Below are 22,090 nucleotides of genomic sequence, written 5' to 3' on the forward strand. Positions count from 1 at the left end.
CAGGAAGTCCAGCAACAGAAACATTTTATTAAATTATTTTAATCAGGGGACGAAAAAATTCTCTTGCCATTGCAGTAAATGCAGGAATCAGTGGTCTGTGTGCCGTTGACAATGCGGTGCAACACTGCTCCCTTCTGGTTTACAATATGCACTGCAAGTCAAAATCAAATCTGACGGTCTCTAAATAGGCTGCAGTGAGAGGAGGGAGCGAGCGAGGGCGCTGTTTGTGTGTGAGAGAGAAAACATCATCTGGTGGAAACTGCGAGGGCTTGCTGTATCAGAGCTGGAGAATGACAAAACGCTCACAGGTAAGAATGAAAACATTTATTAGCAATTGATATTAACCGTCACGGCTGTTCATTTTATTTTTTTTTAAAACACGGACACAAAAAAAAAAAATGACGAGATTATAATTAGTCACTAAGCTTTGTTTAACCCAGTCAAACTGACGTCATTGAGTACAGTAGATATTATAATATTCACTAACGTTTATATTGTTTTTTGTATTGTTAACAGCCTTTTTATACTCTATTTTTTGCTTTAATAATAGTACGTCTGTTTTGTATATGTTGGGTACAGGTAACTTATACCTACGATACAACATTATGATCTGTATTCATTTTTTTGTACTCAAATGTAGTTTATATTTAGTTATACAAATGTTACAGTAAAATATTCAGTTAATTTACAAATGTAGAGCAACAGATTATTAATAATAACATACATAAGATAATATTTTTTTACATTCATACACGTCTGGATATAATATAGACCAATATATCCCTTTTAATATACACAGATATATAATCTTTTTATTTATATTCAGTCACCAATTATGTACTTTCATACTAAAATAACATTTTGATATTGTCAGGTGGCCAAGTAAATAAGTCATTTTAGCTACACCTACCATATATTTTTTCACACACATATAACCGAGGCGCCAGTATTGTAGCTGTTATTTTACTGAATTTTAAATAATCAAATCTTGTTGAGTGGAATGGCCTGCAATATGTAGCCTAAGTTTCAGCGGGAGTTACTCGTTGTAGCTCTTTGCTTTGCCTGTGCAGATGGAGTGCAAAAAATGACTTTGTTGTGGTGAAAATCAATCAGCTCACCATGATAGTTTCATTCATTTTGGGAAGAATCTGCCATCCAAGGGCCTACAGTGAATCAGCCCTTTGTCAGCTTGCGACAGAAACAAACTGGGAAATATGGCATCTTATAAATAGGTTATATATCCCCTTCGGGCACCATTATTTAATTGCATTTTTAGAAATTGTAAGGCAGTTTGTGTGAACTGCAATGGAGTTCGAGAACTGTGAAAAAAAACAAAACATTATGCATTAAAATAGATGCAGAGAGGAAACTTAATATGTTATATCTGTGTGGAGGAGTGGTAGTCTTGCGCTGTGTTAAAAGTCAAGAGCCTAGTAGTTTAAAAAGACACAAGGCTTGTCAGGTGTAGCTGAAAAGATCAAGTTTATCTTTTGTAGGACAGAATATCGAAATATAACAAATATCCATTGCTTTCCTGTGCACATAAGACCACATTTGCAAAAAAGAGACTATAAACTGTGTTGCTACAGTGATTGATCTAGAGACTTCATGTTCATGACTGGTCTGAAATGCATTCTTATTTCTTTTTTTTAAAAAGATAACTGTTGGAAACAAAAAGCCTTGACTGTTGGTGGTACTTGAGGACCGGAGGGTTGAAAATCGCTAATGGAACGGTTCCATTAAAAAAAAAAAAAAAGGATTCTGCAGGGCTGGTTTGCAGGCAATAAACTTCATCACAGCCAGTGGTGAGGTGGTCTCTGATCTCCTGCAGAAGGTTCAATCCACATGCCTCTGTCATCAACACAGCCATAGCGAAGTGCAGTTTCAGTGCAAGTGGTGGTATCAGAGTGCTGCAGCATGCCATCCACTGGTGTGCCACTTTCAGCATGGGGAATAACAGCAGATAGTGTGTTCTCCTGTCCGGACCTGGTCATTGGTCTGTTGCTGGGTTTAAATATATATATATGTGTGTGTGTGTAGAAAACAACTGATAATGATATAACAAATCTACATTTAAAAAAAAAAAAAATATATACAGGGACTGTGAAGTATTTCTTTAAAATGATTTAAAAGCTGACCTTGCCTAACAGTGAAAGTGAAGAGCTGTTTTTTTTTTTTTTTTTTTACTACCTTTGGTCTTACCTCTCAGCTGTAAACAAAGCAACTTTAAAATGGATTCCTCGGGAAAAGTTGCCATAAGACCCTCCTCCCGGTGTCGCTGATTAGCCGCATTCACCGTGACTGAAATTAGACGTCTTCATCGGACTAGCTTGCCGATTCGCCTAACAGGCTGCCAGTCACCGCTGCCCCGCCTTCCGATGTTGCAGCATGGAGGATAGAACGTAAAAAAGAAGTCTAGATACTGTGAAGCGAGCAAGGAGGGCGATCTTCTAATTTGCAAAGACTCCGACGTGGAAAAAGATCACAGCAAAAGGTAAACACGACTAGCGCTTTAAAATAATACCCGATCTGTGTATTGTGGGATGCTGTCGTTTTGTGAAACGTGCATATTTGTGTTTCATGTTTGTTCGTGGTGGCGGTGGCCGTGCGGTGGGAGAAGGATCAGGGCGAGAGTGAGCAGATATGTACTTTCCTTTATTCAGTCAAGGAATTGATAAACCGCGTTTGATCGTCTTATGTTATTGCTGGTAAAAGGCGATAGTTGCGTGCGTGTTTTAAATCGATCTGTCATTGCCTTTAACATTGTCAGTGTCTTATACGTTACCATACATTATAACAGTAGCAGCATGGTGGGTTAAAAAGGAGAGTAAGTAAGCGACTGTATCGTTAGCTATGTAATGCAAGCAAGGTGATTTCAAACGTTATTCTGCTGTTGCTGTACAGACTTGTTACAATACACGAAGAAACAAATGCAGCATATGTAGGTTTCTGATCTATAAAATGTAAATCCGTGGGCTAGTCTAGAAAAAAAAAAAAAAAAAAAAAAAAAAAAAAATCGTGCTCCTCTACCCACGTTGCAACGTGGGGTTGGGAGTGGATGCAAGACCGTAAGCGACCACGAAGGGTTTCTGCTCGTTCCCACCATACTGAACAGTTTGCGAGGTAAATAAATCGGTTTTTCCGAAGTTAACAAATTTATACTCTCATTTGTAAAAAAAAAAAAAAAAAAAAAAAAAAAGGTCACAATTTAAAAAAAAAAAAACAAAAAAAAAGAAAACAGCTTCGACCATTTTTGAAATGCTCAGCGAGTCCAGGCTGCCATGTGTTTACGGAATCTTGCATTTATGTTTGAATTACACAGCAGCAATTAAAGTGGATGCCTTTCCCAGCCACCATACCACTAAATTCCTGTACCACTGAATTCTAAACGCCCCCCTTTCAGTGAAATATTTACCCTTGAATTGGAGCGGCTTTAGTGCAGATCTATGCATGCAGCAGGGCTGTTACAGAAGATGTTGCAGCAAGCTTATTAATGTACTGTAATGTAATGTCTTTTAGCTCACAGCCTCCACGTTGCTGTATCGTGATTAAAGCAGTGTCTTTGGTGAGACATTTTGCTACAGTAGTGGTTCCATACTGGAACTCCCTGCCCTGCAGTAGAGTATTCTGACTTGAGCCTCCAGGTACAATAAAAACAAATGCATGCAGTGATCTTGATGTAACATCTAATATTTCATGTTTCATGTTGTCGGGCATGAAGTCTGACATGACTGTAGCCAAGCTGTTCACAAAAAGAACTTGTTTTCTGATAACAGCTGCTGTGGTTCGGAGGAAGGGAATAATACAGTACTAGGAAACTGAATACTAAAGTAAAAACAAGGAGAGAAAGCAATATTGACATGACTTTTATTCGGAAAATTACATTTTCCCACAATTACTCAGATGTTGAAGGGGCATTGACTTTTTGCCAGTTTATTGATATTCCTTGGGACCTTCATTATGTAATTAGTATTATTATTAGTAGTAGTCATAGTAATCTGTAGTAGCATTATAAAGCTGAGGAAGATTGTCAACCCTGTGGCCCCAATGTGTGGCATTCAAGTAAATGTTAGTATGTGCATGTAAATCCTATACTGTGAGTAGAAGCATTTGTAATGCAGTACAGTAAGATAAGTTACAAAGTAGGCACTAGAGATGTATCTGTGTGTAGAATGTATCTCCTCTTTCACAGGGGTGCATATTCTCTTGCAAAAGGGATATAGTTCAGCTGAGGCGCCTGTGTGTACATGTGCATGTCACCCTTACATTTTCACACATCCTATTTCTCGTTCAGGGACTGGCAACTCTGGGTCTTCCAGACCAGGTATGTGTTCCCAACCACGTTCTTACTTTTTTAATTGAAGCCAGACCTCATAGTAGTTTCGTTTTAACGTTCAGGTGTAAAACAGCACTCCAGAAGATGCTTATCCGTGATCTAGTTATTCATAGTTGAGATGTACACAATTGCTGCAAACGGATGAAAAAGCTTACTAAATCCAACCCAGAAAAACAAAGGAATTCCTCAAAATACAGGTTGTCTCAAGTCCTTCTACACTACATGGCAGCAAGACTTCCTAGACTTAAATGAAGGAGCAGTGCATATTCTACATGGGAAGGTACTGTCGTGTTGCACAAACAAGGTGTTTGCTCTGTCCTGGAACCACGGACATTGCTGCATTACACCTGCAAAAAATTCATAAATGTAACATGTAAAATAATGTCATTGCCACTACAGTCAGTGACTTATTACCATGTCGTGTTATAGCAATGTTTCAGAACATATTGTACCATTTTTAGATGACTGCAGAGGTGCTCATTATAGTCTTTTGCAAGCTATATAAATCTCAAAAGTCCCATGGCTACTTTACAGGGCTGCCTATATCTGCCACCAGTGGGCAGTTCAAGTTGCTTTATGTTCAGTTCAGTTACCTTTGTAAGACGGATGAAACCACTGAACAAGTTCTCTGACAATTCTGCAGCCTGGCCAAGAAGTCTCGCAGCTGACGTGCTGCAGCGACACACAACACAGTAAATCATTATAAAAGAAATGGTAGTGTATGAAAAGTGTGCCGACTTAAGTTTTTGAGTTACAGGCACTTGAACACACCTGCCGATTTGCTGTGCGTCGCAGCACTGGAGCACTGAATGAGGGGGTGGTAGAAAGTACGCATACAGGTTTGCCTGACATCAGTGGAAAGTGCAAAGCCTGCGCTTCTAAATTATGTTGAAACCGGAACACTGTCTGTTGAAGTGACCGAGTAATAGACAGCAAACAAAACAAACAATCGGTCACTGCACAGTGCTAATGCAAAAATGACCACAGGAAAGCAAAAGCGAGTTGTTCCAACTTTTTTTCAATTGTAAGATATACCTTCACTTCTGGAAAAGGGAGTTACCAGGGATAAAATAGCACAAGATTTTGGAACGGTAAAGAGCACTGTGGCTGATATTAAACTCTCTCGGAGATTAAAAAGTTTACGACCTTTGATAGTAGGGGTCGGATTTTTGAGAAATATATTGCTCGAGTACTTGAGCTTTACAATTTCCAAGTACTAATGGCACTCTCCCCAACATACTAATGTACATAAACCTTCCAAACATTGCCACAAGTCCTATTAAATGCCAGTCTAAAACACAATATTAAGTAATTAATATAATGTTTGATGTCTTGTGCAGTTAATTGTATATGGTCAAGTATTACTAAATAACGTAACATATTCAGATTCACGTATTCACACAAGCTTTACATTAAATTGTTAAACAGAGATGCCTGGCCTACCTGTTTGAAGTGTGTCTTGGGGGGTCTGTTACTTTAGTGCAGTAGTTCCAACATGCAAACAAAAATTGTGTTAAACATAAATGGCTATTTGGTCCAAAATCATACAGAACAATTTCAGGTGAAAAAAGCCTTCCGCCTATGGGAAGAATAGGGTCCACGAGTCTGTGATAATTGCAACTTATGCACCATTTGAAAGTTTAGTTTGAACAGCTGCAGCACAAATTTCTTTAGGTTTTTACAGCCTCGCTGTTATTGTTTTACGGGTCGGCACAGTATTGGGATAATCTTGCATCGATTTCCAAACTGCTGCATTCACGATTCACACACACACACTGTCCTCATGTGGGGATACCGTGATCTCGCCCTGTTCGGCCCACTCTATAGCAAATGTTGTTTGATGTTTTTTTACTGCCATCAGTAGCTCCTTCCACAGTAATTTCTGAATGTTTTCATATAACGTGGTGAAGCATTGAACTTCTGTTTTTGTGGTTTTGATTGGCATAATTAATTACCTACCACGGTTCTCGTCTGGTTTTGCCACATTCCTTTGTTTAGAGATGCCATTTTATTGAAAAAAATATAACAAACGTCAGAAAAAACACGTCGTTAACACTTCTGTCACGTGCACTGGACACCATACCACGCCTACTACAGCACTGAGCACACCAATGAAGCGCCAGATTGACCGAGAATAAAACCCGCCCCGGAGTCAGTCTTTCTGTTGCACCAATTACTTGGGGGCAGTTGCCAAACCCCTTCCTTTTTACAATATCTGCCCTTACTGTGGCATCACAGCAAGTCGAATACGTGACGTATATTATGATAAATTACTAAAATAAATACATTCCAAGTTATGCGCTTGGTCGTATTTGTCACGTGACCGGTTATACGTCTAGCATATTATTCAACATTTAACTACTTCTTTTAGAGTTTATACGTTGTAAAATTCCCATCCCTAATTCTTAACCATCCCAAAACTGCCTGTCACACAGGTACTGCACTTCTGTACAGAGATCAAAACCAAAACAAAGTATATTGCACAAATGTGGGATAAGATGAGAAGGAGACTGTAAGATCTGGCCCTCCCACCCCCCCCCATTGAACCCATGCGCATAATTTCCTGGGTATCATCCACCTGACTATTCTCCCCTTTCTGTTTTGTATTCAGATTTAGGGATCGCTAGCGTGTTGCAATGCTGTAGCAAAGCATTTTAGAAATCGATTGTACTAGTCTACCGTAAAAAAAAAAAAACTTATCCCCCCCCCCCAAAAAAAAAGATGACTTGCGGTCAAACGTCGGACCTCCTGTACCATTATTTCATGAAGATAAAAGGGAGAGATTATTGCCTGCCTCTTGGAATAAGAACATTGACAAGATACAGTAGTGTGTAACTGTCTGTGAACCCTCATAGAAAATGTAACCTCTCCACAGCCTTTGTGTTTTGTCACTGCTGTGTCTCTGTGATTACTCAGAGGGCTTTGTTATTCTTAATACTGCACAGTGTTACGTGAAGGTTATCTTGCCCTTGTGTGTTTAATTTGCGTGCTGCTGCTCCTGTGCAGAGCTTGACGAGTAAGCTTATTCATGCGCCCCTCTTTTACTCTCATGTTTTAGTGAGGCATTGGCTGAGTGATGGTACAGGGTAGGGATTGGTAGTAAAAGCTGAATGGTTTGCTCCCCGTGAGGTTGTTTGACCTGTCCTGTGGATGTTGACGGATAGGTTTTGTTTGTTTTTTTTTTAGCATGTTTATTCCTGGAACCAAAAACTGTGGAGGACAACATATTTTTGGCCCAGCACGAGGCATGTCAGGTAGACTAGGGTTTGTCATGCATCTCTATTTGGTTGTTCCAAGAAATGGTGTGAAGGGTTAATATGATAGGGTTATTTTGAAGTTTTTGCTGCAGCAGAAGAAAAAGGTGCTTTTCTTTTAAACCAGCGCTCCATTTATTTATTAACTCTTTAAACTCAGCCCTATTTCTGCCTGTTTTTCACAGTTTTCATTTGTGTGTTTATTAACTATGGGATAGTTTGTACTGCATGCACGTAACATAGCAAATGAAAGGCTACAAAATTCCCTTTCATATTGTGTAAATTGCAGGCATATTATATGTGATAGGGATGAGACTATATGTAAACAAATTAAATAAATAAATATCCAAAAAAAAAATCATGTTTGGTCGCTGCTATATGTAATGCAATCATAGATGTCTCAAAAAAAACAAATTGAACCTCAGTATGAAATGAACATGGGAGGGGAGGGGGGGGGAGGGGAGGGGGGGGGGGGGGCTTCTAAGCTGTGAACTCTGTCACGTGATGAGAGGCTTAACTTCAGAGGATCGTAGTTCCGGCTAGGAGTACCGCATACACACACTGAATATGACTGGAAAACCCAGAGTCTACTTTTAAACATGAAGCAGGTAGGTGGCTTTTATGTTGCCTTAGCAATGTAAGTGTAACCTGGAATGGGGCTGAGTTTTAAGAGTTAAAGCAAAAGCAACCGCTTGCAAAACAACACCTAGATAAACTTAATATATAAAAATAGATATTTTTTTCCAAAACTGTTTACTTACTGCAGTGTACTTTTCTGTAATGCTTAAAGGTAGTGGCCTAGTGACACGTATGAGAGAGAATAAAGTTTTGCGGCACCTAAACTATCCAGCACTACTTTGATTTATTAATTTATTTTAACCAGAACTACTCGGAATGCGGCTCTTAGTGCTTTCGTCACTGACACCCACCTCCTTTGATACTGCTGTAGCGTTTCAGTCATTCTCTATTGGGTGAAAAATACAGTACCTTGGTGTCTTCAAGTATCTCTGCGGGATATTGCCGCACTAAAAGTTGCAGAGCAACTTGGAAAATGAGCAATTCCCCCAATCCTGCGCTGAAATTCAAGCCCTGAGTACAGTAGAAGCTCTACTACCATAATTACCATATTTTGGTAAGCTGAGTATTAGATTACAATAGAAACATATAGAAGTCTTTTTGGTATGATATTGCTATGCTTGGCTCTTGACGGCAAACTGTTTTGGTCTTCCTGAGGTCTTTTTCAGCTGTTTGAAGCTGTTTGGTATATACTGCACTCCGACCATGAGAGAGAGGGATTTACTGCTTTAAGAACAAACCCAATCCAGAACATAGATGAGTAATGTGGATCTATTTCCAGTTTAAGCATTGTGAGTGCAGTTTTATCCACAAGGACAACCCCCCTTTTCATAATAATTTTCTCTAGCAAGCTTTGGGCCACATCTGCAGCATTCATGAACTCATCCTTGTTGTGGGACTTTAATTATTTCATAGAAAAAAATCAAATCATAAAATGATTGTTGCATTTTAAATTTGGAATTAATGTGAATTTTTAGACTGCATCAGCATGGTGGCAAAATCTACATGCTTGCCCCTTACTGGGTCCGGGAACATACAATTAGAAATGTAAATTAATATCAGTTTAATCTAGTAAATGTGTAGGAGGAAAGGTTTAGTACTACAGACAAACATCATTGAATTTTTAATAATTCAAAGCCATTTTGTGCCATATAAAGCACCCGCCCGCTGTGTTTTAGTTAAGCTCATCTAAAGCTCACAGTACCTTGAAGCTGCCTGTATGCCTCAGCAGGGGCTTTCACCTTCTGGACAGCAATTCAGTGCTTCTGAAACGCCAGAAACAAACAGCCGCGTGCACTGAGCAGGACTATTTCCAGGTCAGGATGCCCATTCTTTTGGCTCTGTATTCTTTATAATTTTTATCAGTGTAATTGAGAAGGCACATTTTGAGGTCAATCCCGAACAAGGACTTTACTGTGCTGTGTGTTTGTAATAAATGGCTTTGCCTCCGCTGTGTTGCAGTGATGCACGATGCCCATAGTGGACAAACTGAAAGAGGCTCTGAAGCCGGGTCGGAAGGACTCTGCTGACGACGGCGATCTCAACAAGCTCCTAGCGTCCTCCGCAAAGAAAGTGCTGCTGCAGAAGATCGAGTTTGAGCCTGCCAGCAAAGGCTTCTCCTACCAGCTGGAGGCACTCAAGAGCAAGTATGTCATCCTCAACCCCAAATCTGAGGGAGCGACAGGACAGAGGCCCACAGAAGTGATCCAGATAAAAAAACAAGGTATGCACTGCACAAGAATAGGGTGGGGAGCAGATGTTGGGTATCTGTGGCTATGTTGGTGGCTGTTATTGAATACATTGCCTTGTGTAAGCAATTAGCAGCCCAGTATGCACAGAGTAACCCTTGTGTTGCTGTGTATTGGGTGGACTGCCACTGCTGTATTCAGTCCACAGTGAATATAACTTTGGAGCATACTGTGTGACGGTATTTTAATTCACAGAACACGTTAACGGATGAAGATCTCGTATTGTCTGTGGATAATAAATGTTTCTCTCTGTGCAACGCCAAATGTGATATGACCAGGTTGTGCACCATGAACCAGAATGTTATTTCCCTGGAATATTTCCAAAGATGTAGGTCAGCATCTGGCCAAAGTCCAGTCTTGTTAGTGTCACATCTCATATATGTCCAGTTCTCTTTATTGGTTTAATTTCTTTGCTTGTCTGCAGTCTCAGAAAATGTGAGTGGGGGGCACAGCGATGGCATTCCTGCCCCTCACAAGATGCTGTTCCCAGGGAACAGGCTATCCATGAAGTGGGAGCGAGTTTATCGGGTTGGAGCTGGCCTCCACAACCTGGGCAACACTTGTTTCCTCAACTCCACTGTGCAGTGTCTTACCTACACCCCACCGCTAGCCAACTACCTCCTGTCCAAGGAGCATAGCAGATCATGTAAGCCACACTACCTCGTCTCTTATTTACTTCTCTCTTGAACCTTGCTTCCAGTCTGTGAACGGATTAGTGCATGTGATACCAGTTTATTGGTAGAATCTCCTTAATAATGAGAGAGGGGGTTAAAATTTAAAAAAAAAAAAAAAACAGCTTTGTCAAAAACTTGCCTTTGTCATTTGAGAAGGTTTTTAATTAACAGATTGTATTTTTTCTATTTTTATTTATTGATTTATTTATTTATTATGTTATAAACTGCAGTTACATAACTGCCCTATTCCAATTAGAGTCTAACACAATTTGTGTGTCTGCTAAACAAAAGACAGCAACAACAACAATTGAGAAAGTGTTGTCTTGCTGCATGTCTCACGTTTTAAAGCCTAGCTGCTTTTTGTGCAGTACAGGCTAACGGCACCTATGTGTTTCTATTTCAGGTCACCAGTCTGGGTTTTGTATGATGTGCATTATGGAAAACCACTTAATCCAGGCTTTCGCCAACACTGGCAACGCCATCAAACCAGTCTCCTTCATCAGAGACCTGAAAAGTAAGATATGGTTTATCTTGTATAGGAATGAATTATTGTCATTGTCAAGATAGAAATAAATGTTGTATAATGTATAAGAATCCATGCCTGAAATGTGTTAGGTAGCAGCAGAGCACCGACTCTTTGATTTTAGTATTTATACCATTCTCAATGGTACAGTTCAAGTGTTTTGTTTTTTTTTAAATCAGATGTCTCTAGCAGATTTTGTTGTAGACTACTTTTGTAAAATGTGTTTTGTTTTTCTTCAAGAAATTGCCAGACATTTCCGCTTCGGGAGTCAGGAGGATGCACATGAATTCCTGCGCTACACCATTGATGCTATGCAGAAAGCCTGCCTTAACGGGTACACCAAGTAAGTGATGAACCTTGATCATTTGCAAGTAGTTCCTGAATTATTAAACTGCTTCATTTTATGCCAACTGGAAAATGAATGATGATGTTTTTCAAAGTACCAGAAACTGTAACTTCATTTTGTTCCCCCCCCTGTTTTTTTCTATTTTAGGTTAGACAGACAAACACAGGCGACCACTTTAGTCCATCAGATATTTGGAGGTTACCTCAGGTCAAGAGGTAAGCCCTGTTTAATCATCAGCAATATATCATAATATTTCTTTTATTGCATGTTCATTTCTAGTGATAATATTAATTGAGTAAGAGGGAGATGTAAATGATATACAACCCCATTTTTTCTTTGATCTCCCCCCCTAGTCAAGTGTTCAGTTTGCAAAAGCGTGTCGGATACCTACGACCCTTATCTGGACGTAGCGGTTGAGATCCGGGTAAGTGAGGCATTAGTACTTGCAGATTCTGTTGCTAAAAGGACAGCGAGACCTGAACTGCTAGCTGGTAAACTGAAAACACCCTGAAGCAAAGAGGAATGAGCACTCTGCCTCAGAGACCTGCTCTACCTTTTCTGTACCCAGGTAATCTCCTTGGAAAATTTTATACGCAGTAATTTGTACTGATGCACCACATACTTTGTAAATGCATACTTTTCATATTTTATCATGACGATCTAAAGGTTGTGCCGTACACTTATGCTTACAGCTGCATGACCTATGGTAATTGATTCATTTGCCTGTGGAAATTCTGTTGGTGCGGCTACAGTTTGGTATAGTGTACATGGGATTAGCAGAATGTCTTTTTTGGATTGTAAAAGGTACTATGTTTTTTTTTTTTTTTTTTAATTGAGCACATTGTAAACCTGGGTTATAGATGTAGTAAAATCTTAAGCCAGCCTTTTTAGACTTAAAGAGCCGTTTTGTCCGTTTTCAGCAAGCTCCAAACATTGTCCGAGCTCTCGAGCTGTTTGTGAAGCCAGATGTCCTGATTGGAGAGAACGCCTATATGTGTGCAAAGTGAGTTCTGTGCAAAACTTTGAACATCCAGACAGTTTTGTGTTTTGTGTTTGCTTACACATACTGCACAAGGCTTTGCTAGAAAAAAAAAAACAAAAAAAAACTTTGGCACTGCCGGGCTTCATTGCAACAACAAAATCCTTGTTTTTGGAGAGGTCCCTGACTAGGGTTGGTCATCTCTCCCTGTGCAAGATGCCCATGAACTTTATTTATTTATTCATTGAATATCCTGATTTAAATGTTGGTGCACATTTTCAGAGGTTTCTAAGAATGATTTGAGAATGCATGTTACCAATGGCAATAGCTTGTTGTAACGTAAGAGTAGGACGGTTTTTTGCTTTTTTGTTTCTATTCTGACAGCAGTGGCTAGTGTTTTGTGTAGTGTAGGGATGTTAAAAAAAAAAAAGTGTGATCTCAATTTATTTATTATTTTATGTCATTTTTCTCCTCAGGTGCAAGAAAAAAGTGCCAGCGTCTAAGCGGTTTACAGTTCATCGGCCGTCCAGCGTCTTGACCTTGTCTCTCAAGAGGTTTGCGAACTTCAGCGGAGGCAAGATCACCAAGGTGAATGCGAGATAGATTTATTAAACGAGATGCAATACCGTTTTGATTAGCCTATTTTATGAACAAAGCACGTAAGGGTCATTTAGCTCAAGTGGACACAATTCTGGGGAGGTCATTCTTCCATTAGCGGTTTATTCCTTTACCACGTGTGATTGAGGAAGTGAAGAGCTGTGTAAATGATGCAGCCCCACACGGTGAGGCGGTGGTGAAAATGGCAATTGTGGGCAGTGACCTAGACGAGTACCATTATCATTTAGAAACATGTTTCAAGCGCTTTTCACCCAAAAATGCACATGAAGTATTAATAAGGTGATCTTGATAGGGGGAGTAAGCCCCGTTGGTCCACTTCACCTGGAATGACCCAGAAAGCAGTTTACAATAAATGGCTAAAATGTCCTTTTAAATATAGATGGACACACGTTTTAAGTGTCTTACTGCGGTTTAAAATTACATTGTAGGCTTTGGTTACTTTATGATGTTAACAGTCATAGGGATAATTAATTATCCTTAATTAGGTCTGTTTTTGTTTCCTTAGGATGTTGGTTACCCCGAATTCTTGAATATCCGCCCATACATGTCCCAGAGCTCCGGGGACCCTGTTATGTATGGACTGTATGCTGTTCTGGTGCATTCTGGGTACAGCTGCCATGCTGGTCACTACTACTGCTATGTTAAAGTGAGTAATAAGCAAGCTTTCAAAGTGGTTGAGCTCAGATATCCAAAATAGGTTTCTTGTTATTGGGTGTCCAGGAACTTAATCTTTGCATGCACTGTTTTTTATGGACTTTTAGGGGATAATAGTTAATCACCCACCTGCTGGACTAGTTGATTCCAAACACGGCATGCTCAGTTCTTATATGGTTTGCTGGTTTTGTGCTTATTAACAAGTTATGAGATTATTTTTAAAAATAAATAAATAATTCGAAACCATAAAAAGTGCCAGCATTAAAGCATGCAGCATTCTGAGGTCGCTGTGTTTCTGCCATTTAGAGATACCAAGCTAAAGGTAGCAAAAGATAAAGCTGCTGATTATTCCTCCTGCAGGCCAGCAGTGGACAGTGGTACCAGATGAATGATTCCATGGTGCATGCCAGCAATATCAAAGTTGTTCTCAACCAGCAGGCCTATGTTCTGTTTTATCTAAGGTAAGGGTATTGTGGTTTGTTTTTGTGTCTGGAAAACTAAAAGAACGTGTCATGTTTATTTATCTGCTTAGTGAGATTTTATACTTCAAGATTTTGTCTTCATATTTGGTACTCCTTTTTTTTTATTTCTATAAAGAATTCCAGACTCAAAGAAGAGCTTGGATGGTCTTGGGTCTAAGCAGGGCTCGATCCAGTCTGGAAGGAACTGCATGACACCAGAACTAGCAAAGAAATCCACTCTTAATGGAACTCTTTCTTCACCGCAAGTAGGGAAGGTAAGACCATGCAGAATGTTCTAAACATACATAAAATCATTAAGCTGCATTTTTACTCTGGGTGTATTATAAATGTACTGTAGTGTCTACTATATACAGTTGATAGTGTAGGAGTATGCCATCTCTGATTTTATAATTGTTTCCGATATTAAAGTCTTGCTGTGACTGTAGGCTATAAACTGCTTTAAAAAAGAAAGCCATAAAATTAAACTTTACTGCTTGTAACAAAGTTGTAATACAATTTCTATTTCAGTCTCGCTGGACTGAACTTGCCTTTGTTACATGTTGGTCATAAATATGGCACTGGGGATTCGGCTGACCCTTGTGACATTTGTTCAGCTGGGCTGTTTTTGGTGTAGTAACATATCCCCCAGGTACAAGGCAACGTAAATAGTCACCAGCGGATGAAGTCCTCACCTAAAAATTCTTATTTTTTACAAATATATGACCAAATAAATGTTCTTTTAAAAATATATATATTTTCTCAGAAACTGGAGTCCCCACAGTTGAGGAAGATTCAGGCTGCTGATGGAGTTGGTATTCCGGTCCCCCGTAACGGCACCAGCCAGTCCCCAAAGCTCTCTCAGAGCTCCCAGTCCCCCAGGACCCCTTCCAAGCCCTCCAACACCCCTGCTGTGATTGACGAGCCGATGAAAAAGGTGAAGAAGGCGTCGCCACCGCTTCAGGCACGGGGCAGTCACGGGCCGGTTGTCAATGGTACCGGTGGAGGCAGGTCTGAGAGCGACAAACGTTACGGGTCTGAGAACCGGGGTCTTGCCATGTCTACCTCAATGAAATCACTGTCAGAGGCAACTGCAGAGGGGCAGGATCAGAAGGTAAAGACTATTGACATAGCAGGCTGCCTCCTACTGGAGGTCTGCTGTAAAATGTGTTTTTCCTTGTTTATGCTATCATGTGTTCCAGGACTTCTGGTTAAGGTGGTGGCGGCTGCTGCTGCTGTGACATCTGTAGTTGGAGAGAAGAATAAATACATTAAAGGAATATGTAGGAGACAGACTTGCCATGTCATGCCTCATGTCTTTTTGTGTCTCTTTGTTTTGAGTGTTTGGAGTTTGCTGCACACCATTTATCAACTTTATTTAGTCTGAGTCCTTAAAATTGAAGTTTGGTGCACTATGTAAACAATTGAAAGGAGATACTCTTTTTACAATAACTAATGTTAGATTTGATGTGACTTGCAGGATTTGGACCCTGGTGAATCCCACCTCAAGGAGAGGGGGAGCCCTTGTGGCATTCCCAACGGAGACACCCCCATGAGGAATGGTTTGAATGGATTTCAGTCGCCCAGTCGAGGGACACCAGCCCACGCTGCCACCAAGGGCAAGGCAGCTGATCTGAGTGGGACAGAGGAGCAGAAGATGGTGGTGAAGTTAAAATCCCAGGCCCTGATGAATGTCTCCTCTGAACCCATCAGCACCATGTCGCCCCCGCCTGCCAAGAGGCTGGCACTCTCAGCTAAGAAGGTGAGAGTACACTCTTGCAGCAGCGCCCTGGCTATCAAGTCTAGTTGTCAAGTACCCAAGGCAGACTGAAAGATATGACTACAAAAACAAATCTGTCAAAACGTGCTGTTACCTGGACTGTTTTAAGGGTGCTTGAGGGCCTGAGCTGAGAACCACAGATGTCCTTCAGGATAAATTGAGCTTTTTATTTTTGCATTCATTTGCATAGATGCATAACTTTTATTTAGATTTTTGCACCTTAAATATAAAAATAAAACAACACTGGAATGGGTGAACAGCTTTAGAAACAACATCAGTGCTTGTAGTGTATTATTTTCAGTTTTAATTTGATGTTCTATAAGCTATAAACCTGCTATTGCAACCCGGTTTAATCATTAAGACATTGACATTAAAAACATTTTTATTGAATATTCTCACAACCTGTGAGCTGTGCCACTATTGTCTTTAACTGAAGCTAACAGCCCCCTGTCGTGTCTTTTTGTTCAGTGAGTTATTTTTGTAATTCTTAGCCTGTTTTTTCAGTCTTGCTTTCTGCTTTTTCTATCCTTTCTAACCATTTCTGATTCTTCTCTACCATACCCTTTTTTCTGTTTTTTATTTTTTTTATTTTCCCTTTTTTTTTTTTCTTTATTTATTTAATTTTTTTTCACATTCATGGATGCGGTTTTTTTTAGACCACCAAGTTTTTATTTATGTCAATAACTGCAGGCGGGCAGCTCCCTCCAGACACCGAGCGGCAGTGAGCCTCAGTTCCCTCCACGCCTTCCGTCCAGCAATCCCCCTCGTCCAGTAAAACACCACCACCTCACCTCCTCATCGCCAGCACACAAAAACAGGTACTTAGCCCTGTAAGATACTCCCCAGAACAGTCGTCTCCTGAAACAACAACTTCTGAGTTCCGAAATTGCTGCTGAAAATTCTGTTAGTTCCAGCTTTGCCGTCTCATAAGTTGTCTTGGTATAGTACCGTTTTATTTCAATTCTACTATTGCTATAAGTACACCCAACTGTACATAGTACAGTGCCAAGGCAGCAATTTTATTGAGGGCTTCTGGATACACTGAGATGTTTCGATTTATTAAAGTCAATTTACGTAATATATTTTGGGGGGAGGGGGAATAAACCCTTGGGATTACTTGCCCTATTGTTATGAATTGTGTTTATTAGAGCTAGGTGTCTTTGCCCTGTCAGTGTAGGACCTGGCTATTTGTCTGATCTGGTATATTTATATTGAATTAACCTACTGGGACTTGCTCCCATTTACAAAGGTGTAATGTTAGTCTGTTAATCTGCAAAATAATATGTCTGTTACTCTTTTTCTATTAGGAATTTATAATAAAAAAAAAAGTTTGCTTAAAGAAGCTATGAATAAAACTAAAAATCCACATTAAAAGGACACTACGTCACATAGGGGTGGATCCTTTTTTACCATTCGTTAACTATTCCAGCAAAAACTTCCCCTGAAAAGAAAATCTGCCTTGGAGTCTCTTCAGAAGCTTTTTTTGGGGGGGATAGAAGTAAGCATGGCAAATGATCTTGGCAGAAACAGTAAAAGAGAATTGTGCAGAATCAACATAGTAGGATATTGGTGGCAATAAATAAAGTGCAAGGAGCGCATTGTCTGGTTGATTAGTGTGTACTATACTCCTAAGATATGCTATTTGTTTTTAGTTTTGTGTGGTGTTAACATGTTCCTCTTCTTGGCAGGGTTCTCCCATCCCATTCTCCCAGATTGCAGATTCCGTCTAAATTAGGATTCGGCTCCACATGTAGTAATAGTAGAAGCCCCAAGAAAATGTCAGTTTCCTCTGAATCTGATTCACTGAACTCACAGCGGCCCTCTTCCTCCCACCTCAACGGATTTTCTGGCATAGCTATGGTGCACCACAGCCCGTCTGGCCCTGACTCCAAGGCACCAGTCGAACCCGGGACCAGTTCAGAAACTCTTCCCGCTGGTACATTGGAGCGTGAATCCAGCCTTAACCTCAAAAGAAAAAAGAAGAAACATAAACGCAGATCAGAGGGAGTGGGAGAGGAGTGCCCACCACCAGAGCCTGAGGTATCTGCAGAGACCAGCTACGAGGAAGTGACAGAGGTCCCTCACAAAGAGAAGAAGAAAAAGAAGAAGAGAAGGAGGGAAGAGGAGTCATGGGAAACGGACCCTCCCAGGACTAGCGTACACACTCACCTGGAGGAGAAGGAAGAGGACTGGAGTCTCGCTGGGTCCTGGAGCATCACTGCGTCCACACAACACAGTGAGAAAGGTGAGCCCGAACACACGGCCAGACAGGGCGACGCTTCAGGAGAATCTGCCTTGCACAGTCCTGGAGGAGAAGAGGAAACGGCAGTGCGAGTCAAAAAGAAGAAAAAGAAGCAAAGGGAAAAACACAGAGAGACAACTGTAGAAGAAACGGTTCCAGAGCCGGTGTTGGAAAGGTGCAGTTTCATTCCTTTCATTTGTGCTTTTTTTCAGTAATGGATGTTTTTATGGAAGTAAAAGCATGCAAACCTCTGTTCTCATGCCCATGTGTTTTTTTGTTTTTTTTTTACCTGGCAAGGGTATTGTACAGTCCTTGGTCACTGTAGGGCTAGTCACTGAGTGGTGGGACACTGTAAGCCTAGTTTCTGTTGTGAAGCTGCAATGTAGATTCATGTGCTCCTTTAGGTGCTTTCATAATGTTGCATTTGGTGTTGCTGTTTTCATTTTTGAAGGTGTTTTTTTTAATTAATTTTTCGTAATGTGGCTTCCCCATTTGTTTCCCTTACTAGCTCAACACTGGAGAACCAACAACCAGTGATGAACACGGATGAACTGACAGAATCAAAAAAGAAGAAAAAGAAGAAACACAAAAAAGAAAGGCAGGACAAAAATGAGGAAAGGCGGAAGAGAAAGAGAAGTGTGAGTGACGAGGAAGATGCTGGTTTCGATCCCAGTCCTGCGGAGCACACGGTTAACAGCAAAAGAAACAGAGAAACCAAACAAGGTACAGAGTGGCTTCCAACACCCTTTAGTTATGTGTATTGGACATAAATGTACCTTTTTAAATTCCAGTTCAAGGTTTCATAGACAGATCACATGTTCCTTACACTAGATTTAAATGAACTGCAGCTGTAGCTTATTTCTCTCACTGCAATACAAAATAAAACCTTGCATTATCCAGACATGTCATGCAGATACTAGAAACCAGGTGTTCTCGTTAAAGCAAGATCATTTCCTATGAAGGAAAACAACAAAAACCACAGCAAACATGGCATTCATGAAAGTCGCGTTCACAGTACCATCCAGTAGCTTAAACTCGGGACATGTGTGCAAACTATATATTTCAATGCCTGGTTTGTTTGTTTTTTCCCGCAGCTGCAGTGTTCGTTTGGGACAGCCAGGTTCAGGATGGTTATAAACGTACAGTGAACGCTCCCACGTTGGAGAACTCCTGCCCGGCTCCAAAGCCTTCCAGTCTTGCCTGGGATGGCAAAAAAGGGTCGAGTGTAGTGGATGAGCTTCTTAAACACTCCATGGATAAGGCATATGGAACAGAAGGTAGTTCTGACTAACATATAAGGCTGTTTCGAAATTGCAGTTGGGTCGGCTACAGTAGTGTGTATGTGTGTGTCTTTCCTCTCTCGGTACAGGGACACAGTCAGTTTAGAAGTAAACCAGCAGGGCAAACTCTCACACTCAGAGTGGTGGGTGTGTGGAATGGGTTGCCAAGACTTGTTGTTGCTGCAGATTCATTGTGATCCTTTCAAGAGCCGTCACATGCTTTTCTCATCCTCCTAATTTCCATTTTTCTTTTATTTTTTTCCTCTTCTAGTCCTGACTTGGGAGGGGGATGTCTCTGCTGTCAGCCGGGATGCTATTGAGGATGCTAGATCTGCTAAAAACGACACTGTGATTGATGAATGGGACGAGGATTTTGACACCGGAAAAGTGAGAGATGCCAGACAACCAGCCTTTTATGTTTTCAGTCTTAATTTTGTGCTTTTACTTTTTGGCTAAACTGTACTCTACCCTCCTTTTTAATTTTCACAATGCCCAAAACAAGTGCCACTAATGAAAAAAAAACAACTGGTTAAATAAAATACATAAAGGCGGCTAGGTTTTAATTCGTTCATTTTTTTGTTTGTGATTTGGTTCATCAGGTTAAGAAAATTAAATTTAAACAGGAGAAAAAGAGAAACTTCAACGTCTTCCAGAAAATGCAGACCCATCGTAATTTCTGGTCGGCCACCCATCCAGGGAAGTTCGCCAGTCTCGGCTACCGATACTGAACTGGGAGATTCGGGTGAGTACACCGCTGTCAGCCGACCGCATCTTTACACACTGCAGACTTACCATGCAGCCACCTCAGAGCTACAGCGTCACAGGACAACACAGCTCTGGGCAGCTTACAGGCAAGCCCGCAAGTGCCCAGGCAGATTACAGGGGTCGCTGGTGTGCGGTGAGCTGAGGACATCCTGACCGACCTAACCCAACCCCCCCCAGGCGGTGTTGGCCAGTTGTGTGTCGCAGCCCCCTGGGAGCTCCCATCCACGGTCAGCAGTGGAATAGACTGGACTCAAACTGGCGATGTCCAGGCTATAGGGTGCATCCTGCACTCCATGCAGAGCGCCTTTACCGGATGCGCCACTTGGGAGCCCCTAATGAATTTTTATTGTTGTTTTTTTTGTGTCCTTGCAGGTAAAACATATACATTTTAAGAATATGGAATAATGAAGGGATCATACAGAGATTTGGCAACGGGCAGCTGTAGAAGATTTTGAGTCTCCTCCATGTGATGCAGTGAATGTGAAAATCAAACATCGTCGTCATTATCCTCCTTCTTGTCTAATGCTGTCTGGAAGCCTGAAGCTTCACTGAACCAAAGGAAGGCTGGAAGCCATATGAGGACCGTACTGGACTGAAACTCACTGAGTGGCCTCTGGCATGACAGCCAGCCAGCCAGCCGCTGCTGTGAAACAGTGTGTACAAACTGCTAGGTGCAGGGCTCCATTTTTGATTAAATTCTATTTTTGACTCTGGGTCTGTTTAGTAGGATGCATACCAAGTACAAAACCACTTCTTTACTGTTCTCCTATCTTTATATTGAAGAGTATATGGATACAGTAGTGGTTCAGTGGTAAAGCCGTACTGTTTTAGTGACTTGTAATAATTATAAATGCATGTTTGGTTTTCATAGTCCTTAACAATTTGTACTTATGTTTACAACTTTATAGAGGATGTGGGTGTTATGAGTTTAGTTGCCCATTTAAAAAAAGAAATACAATGTTATTGTTAAAATACTGAAAATCTAGTATAATTGTTGGTATTGAGAGGGAGTGGTCTTTTCAATGTCAATCTCACTCGGTCTCTCCTCTGTACCTGCTATTGTAGAAACAGATCAAGCAGCGTTGTGGTTTTGAAAGGACTAACGTTTAGACAGAGGTGCAATGCAACATAATGTTCAGAATGCACAACAAAAGTGTTCTGATGAGGCAAGCAGTGGAAGAGCTTATTATCCCTGCAGTAAAGGAATTAATCAAAACTGTGTTTTAAAAGGACAACAATGCCTTCTACACAAGTAACAAGTAGACTGGGTTTCTTCAAACTCAAGGGGGTTTCTCCTACTTGAATATATTGTTGGCAGGCATACACACACACACACACACACGTAGCTACACAGTCTCAATCTGTAACCCTAACCCTGCTGAAACTTTACTGTAATTTCTTTTCATACTTTCACCAGGGTTACCTAATCCTAATATTCAGTCGGCTGGCAGTAGAAATGGCATACATTTCCCACAGTTCCACCCATTTTAAAAGCTGTGGCTATCCCCTATGCACCCTTTTCAGTGGTATTCAGTAATAATAAAAATAAACCTCTGAAACCGGTTTCATTTTAATAACCAGATTTCTATTTAAAATTGCTCAAATATCTTATGAGACTTGTGTTGTGTTTTTTTTTTAAGTTGTGGATAGACCAGAGTCGGTAGATAAAATGTGCATATCAAACGGCCGTGATCTGAACGTAGTACAACACAGTCCACCTTGAGACATGAGTGCAGTATGCAGTGGGCAGTGTCGAGTGAATCTGTGTGCCTCCCTTTCCTCTACCGCCACCAGAGCTGGGTGCTGGGTTGCAGAGCTGAGACTAAGCATACAGCTGGCCATACTATCACACTGCGT

At 40.7% G+C, this 22,090-nt stretch overlaps 1 protein-coding gene across 1 annotated transcript; it reads left to right on the top strand.

Moving 5' to 3' along the window:
* Positions 1-262: 262 nt before the first annotated feature.
* On the top strand, positions 263-21,844 carry usp36 (ubiquitin specific peptidase 36). The gene is made up of 22 exons (XM_041221650.1): positions 263-308; positions 1,658-2,494; positions 9,628-9,889; positions 10,339-10,560; positions 10,992-11,102; positions 11,352-11,454; positions 11,605-11,672; positions 11,811-11,881; positions 12,378-12,460; positions 12,913-13,024; positions 13,560-13,700; positions 14,069-14,169; positions 14,306-14,444; positions 14,933-15,280; positions 15,647-15,928; positions 16,637-16,764; positions 17,635-18,363; positions 18,697-18,911; positions 19,283-19,465; positions 19,740-19,855; positions 20,068-20,210; positions 20,606-21,844. Exons 3-21 carry the CDS (start codon positions 9,637-9,639, stop codon positions 20,194-20,196), a joined length of 3,534 nt encoding a protein of 1,177 aa, XP_041077584.1. The 5' UTR covers positions 263-308; positions 1,658-2,494; positions 9,628-9,636; the 3' UTR covers positions 20,197-20,210; positions 20,606-21,844.
* Positions 21,845-22,090: the final 246 nt, after the last annotated feature.

Source organism: Polyodon spathula, chromosome 21, assembly GCF_017654505.1.
Source record: "Polyodon spathula isolate WHYD16114869_AA chromosome 21, ASM1765450v1, whole genome shotgun sequence".
Taxonomy (NCBI): domain Eukaryota; kingdom Metazoa; phylum Chordata; class Actinopteri; order Acipenseriformes; family Polyodontidae; genus Polyodon; species Polyodon spathula.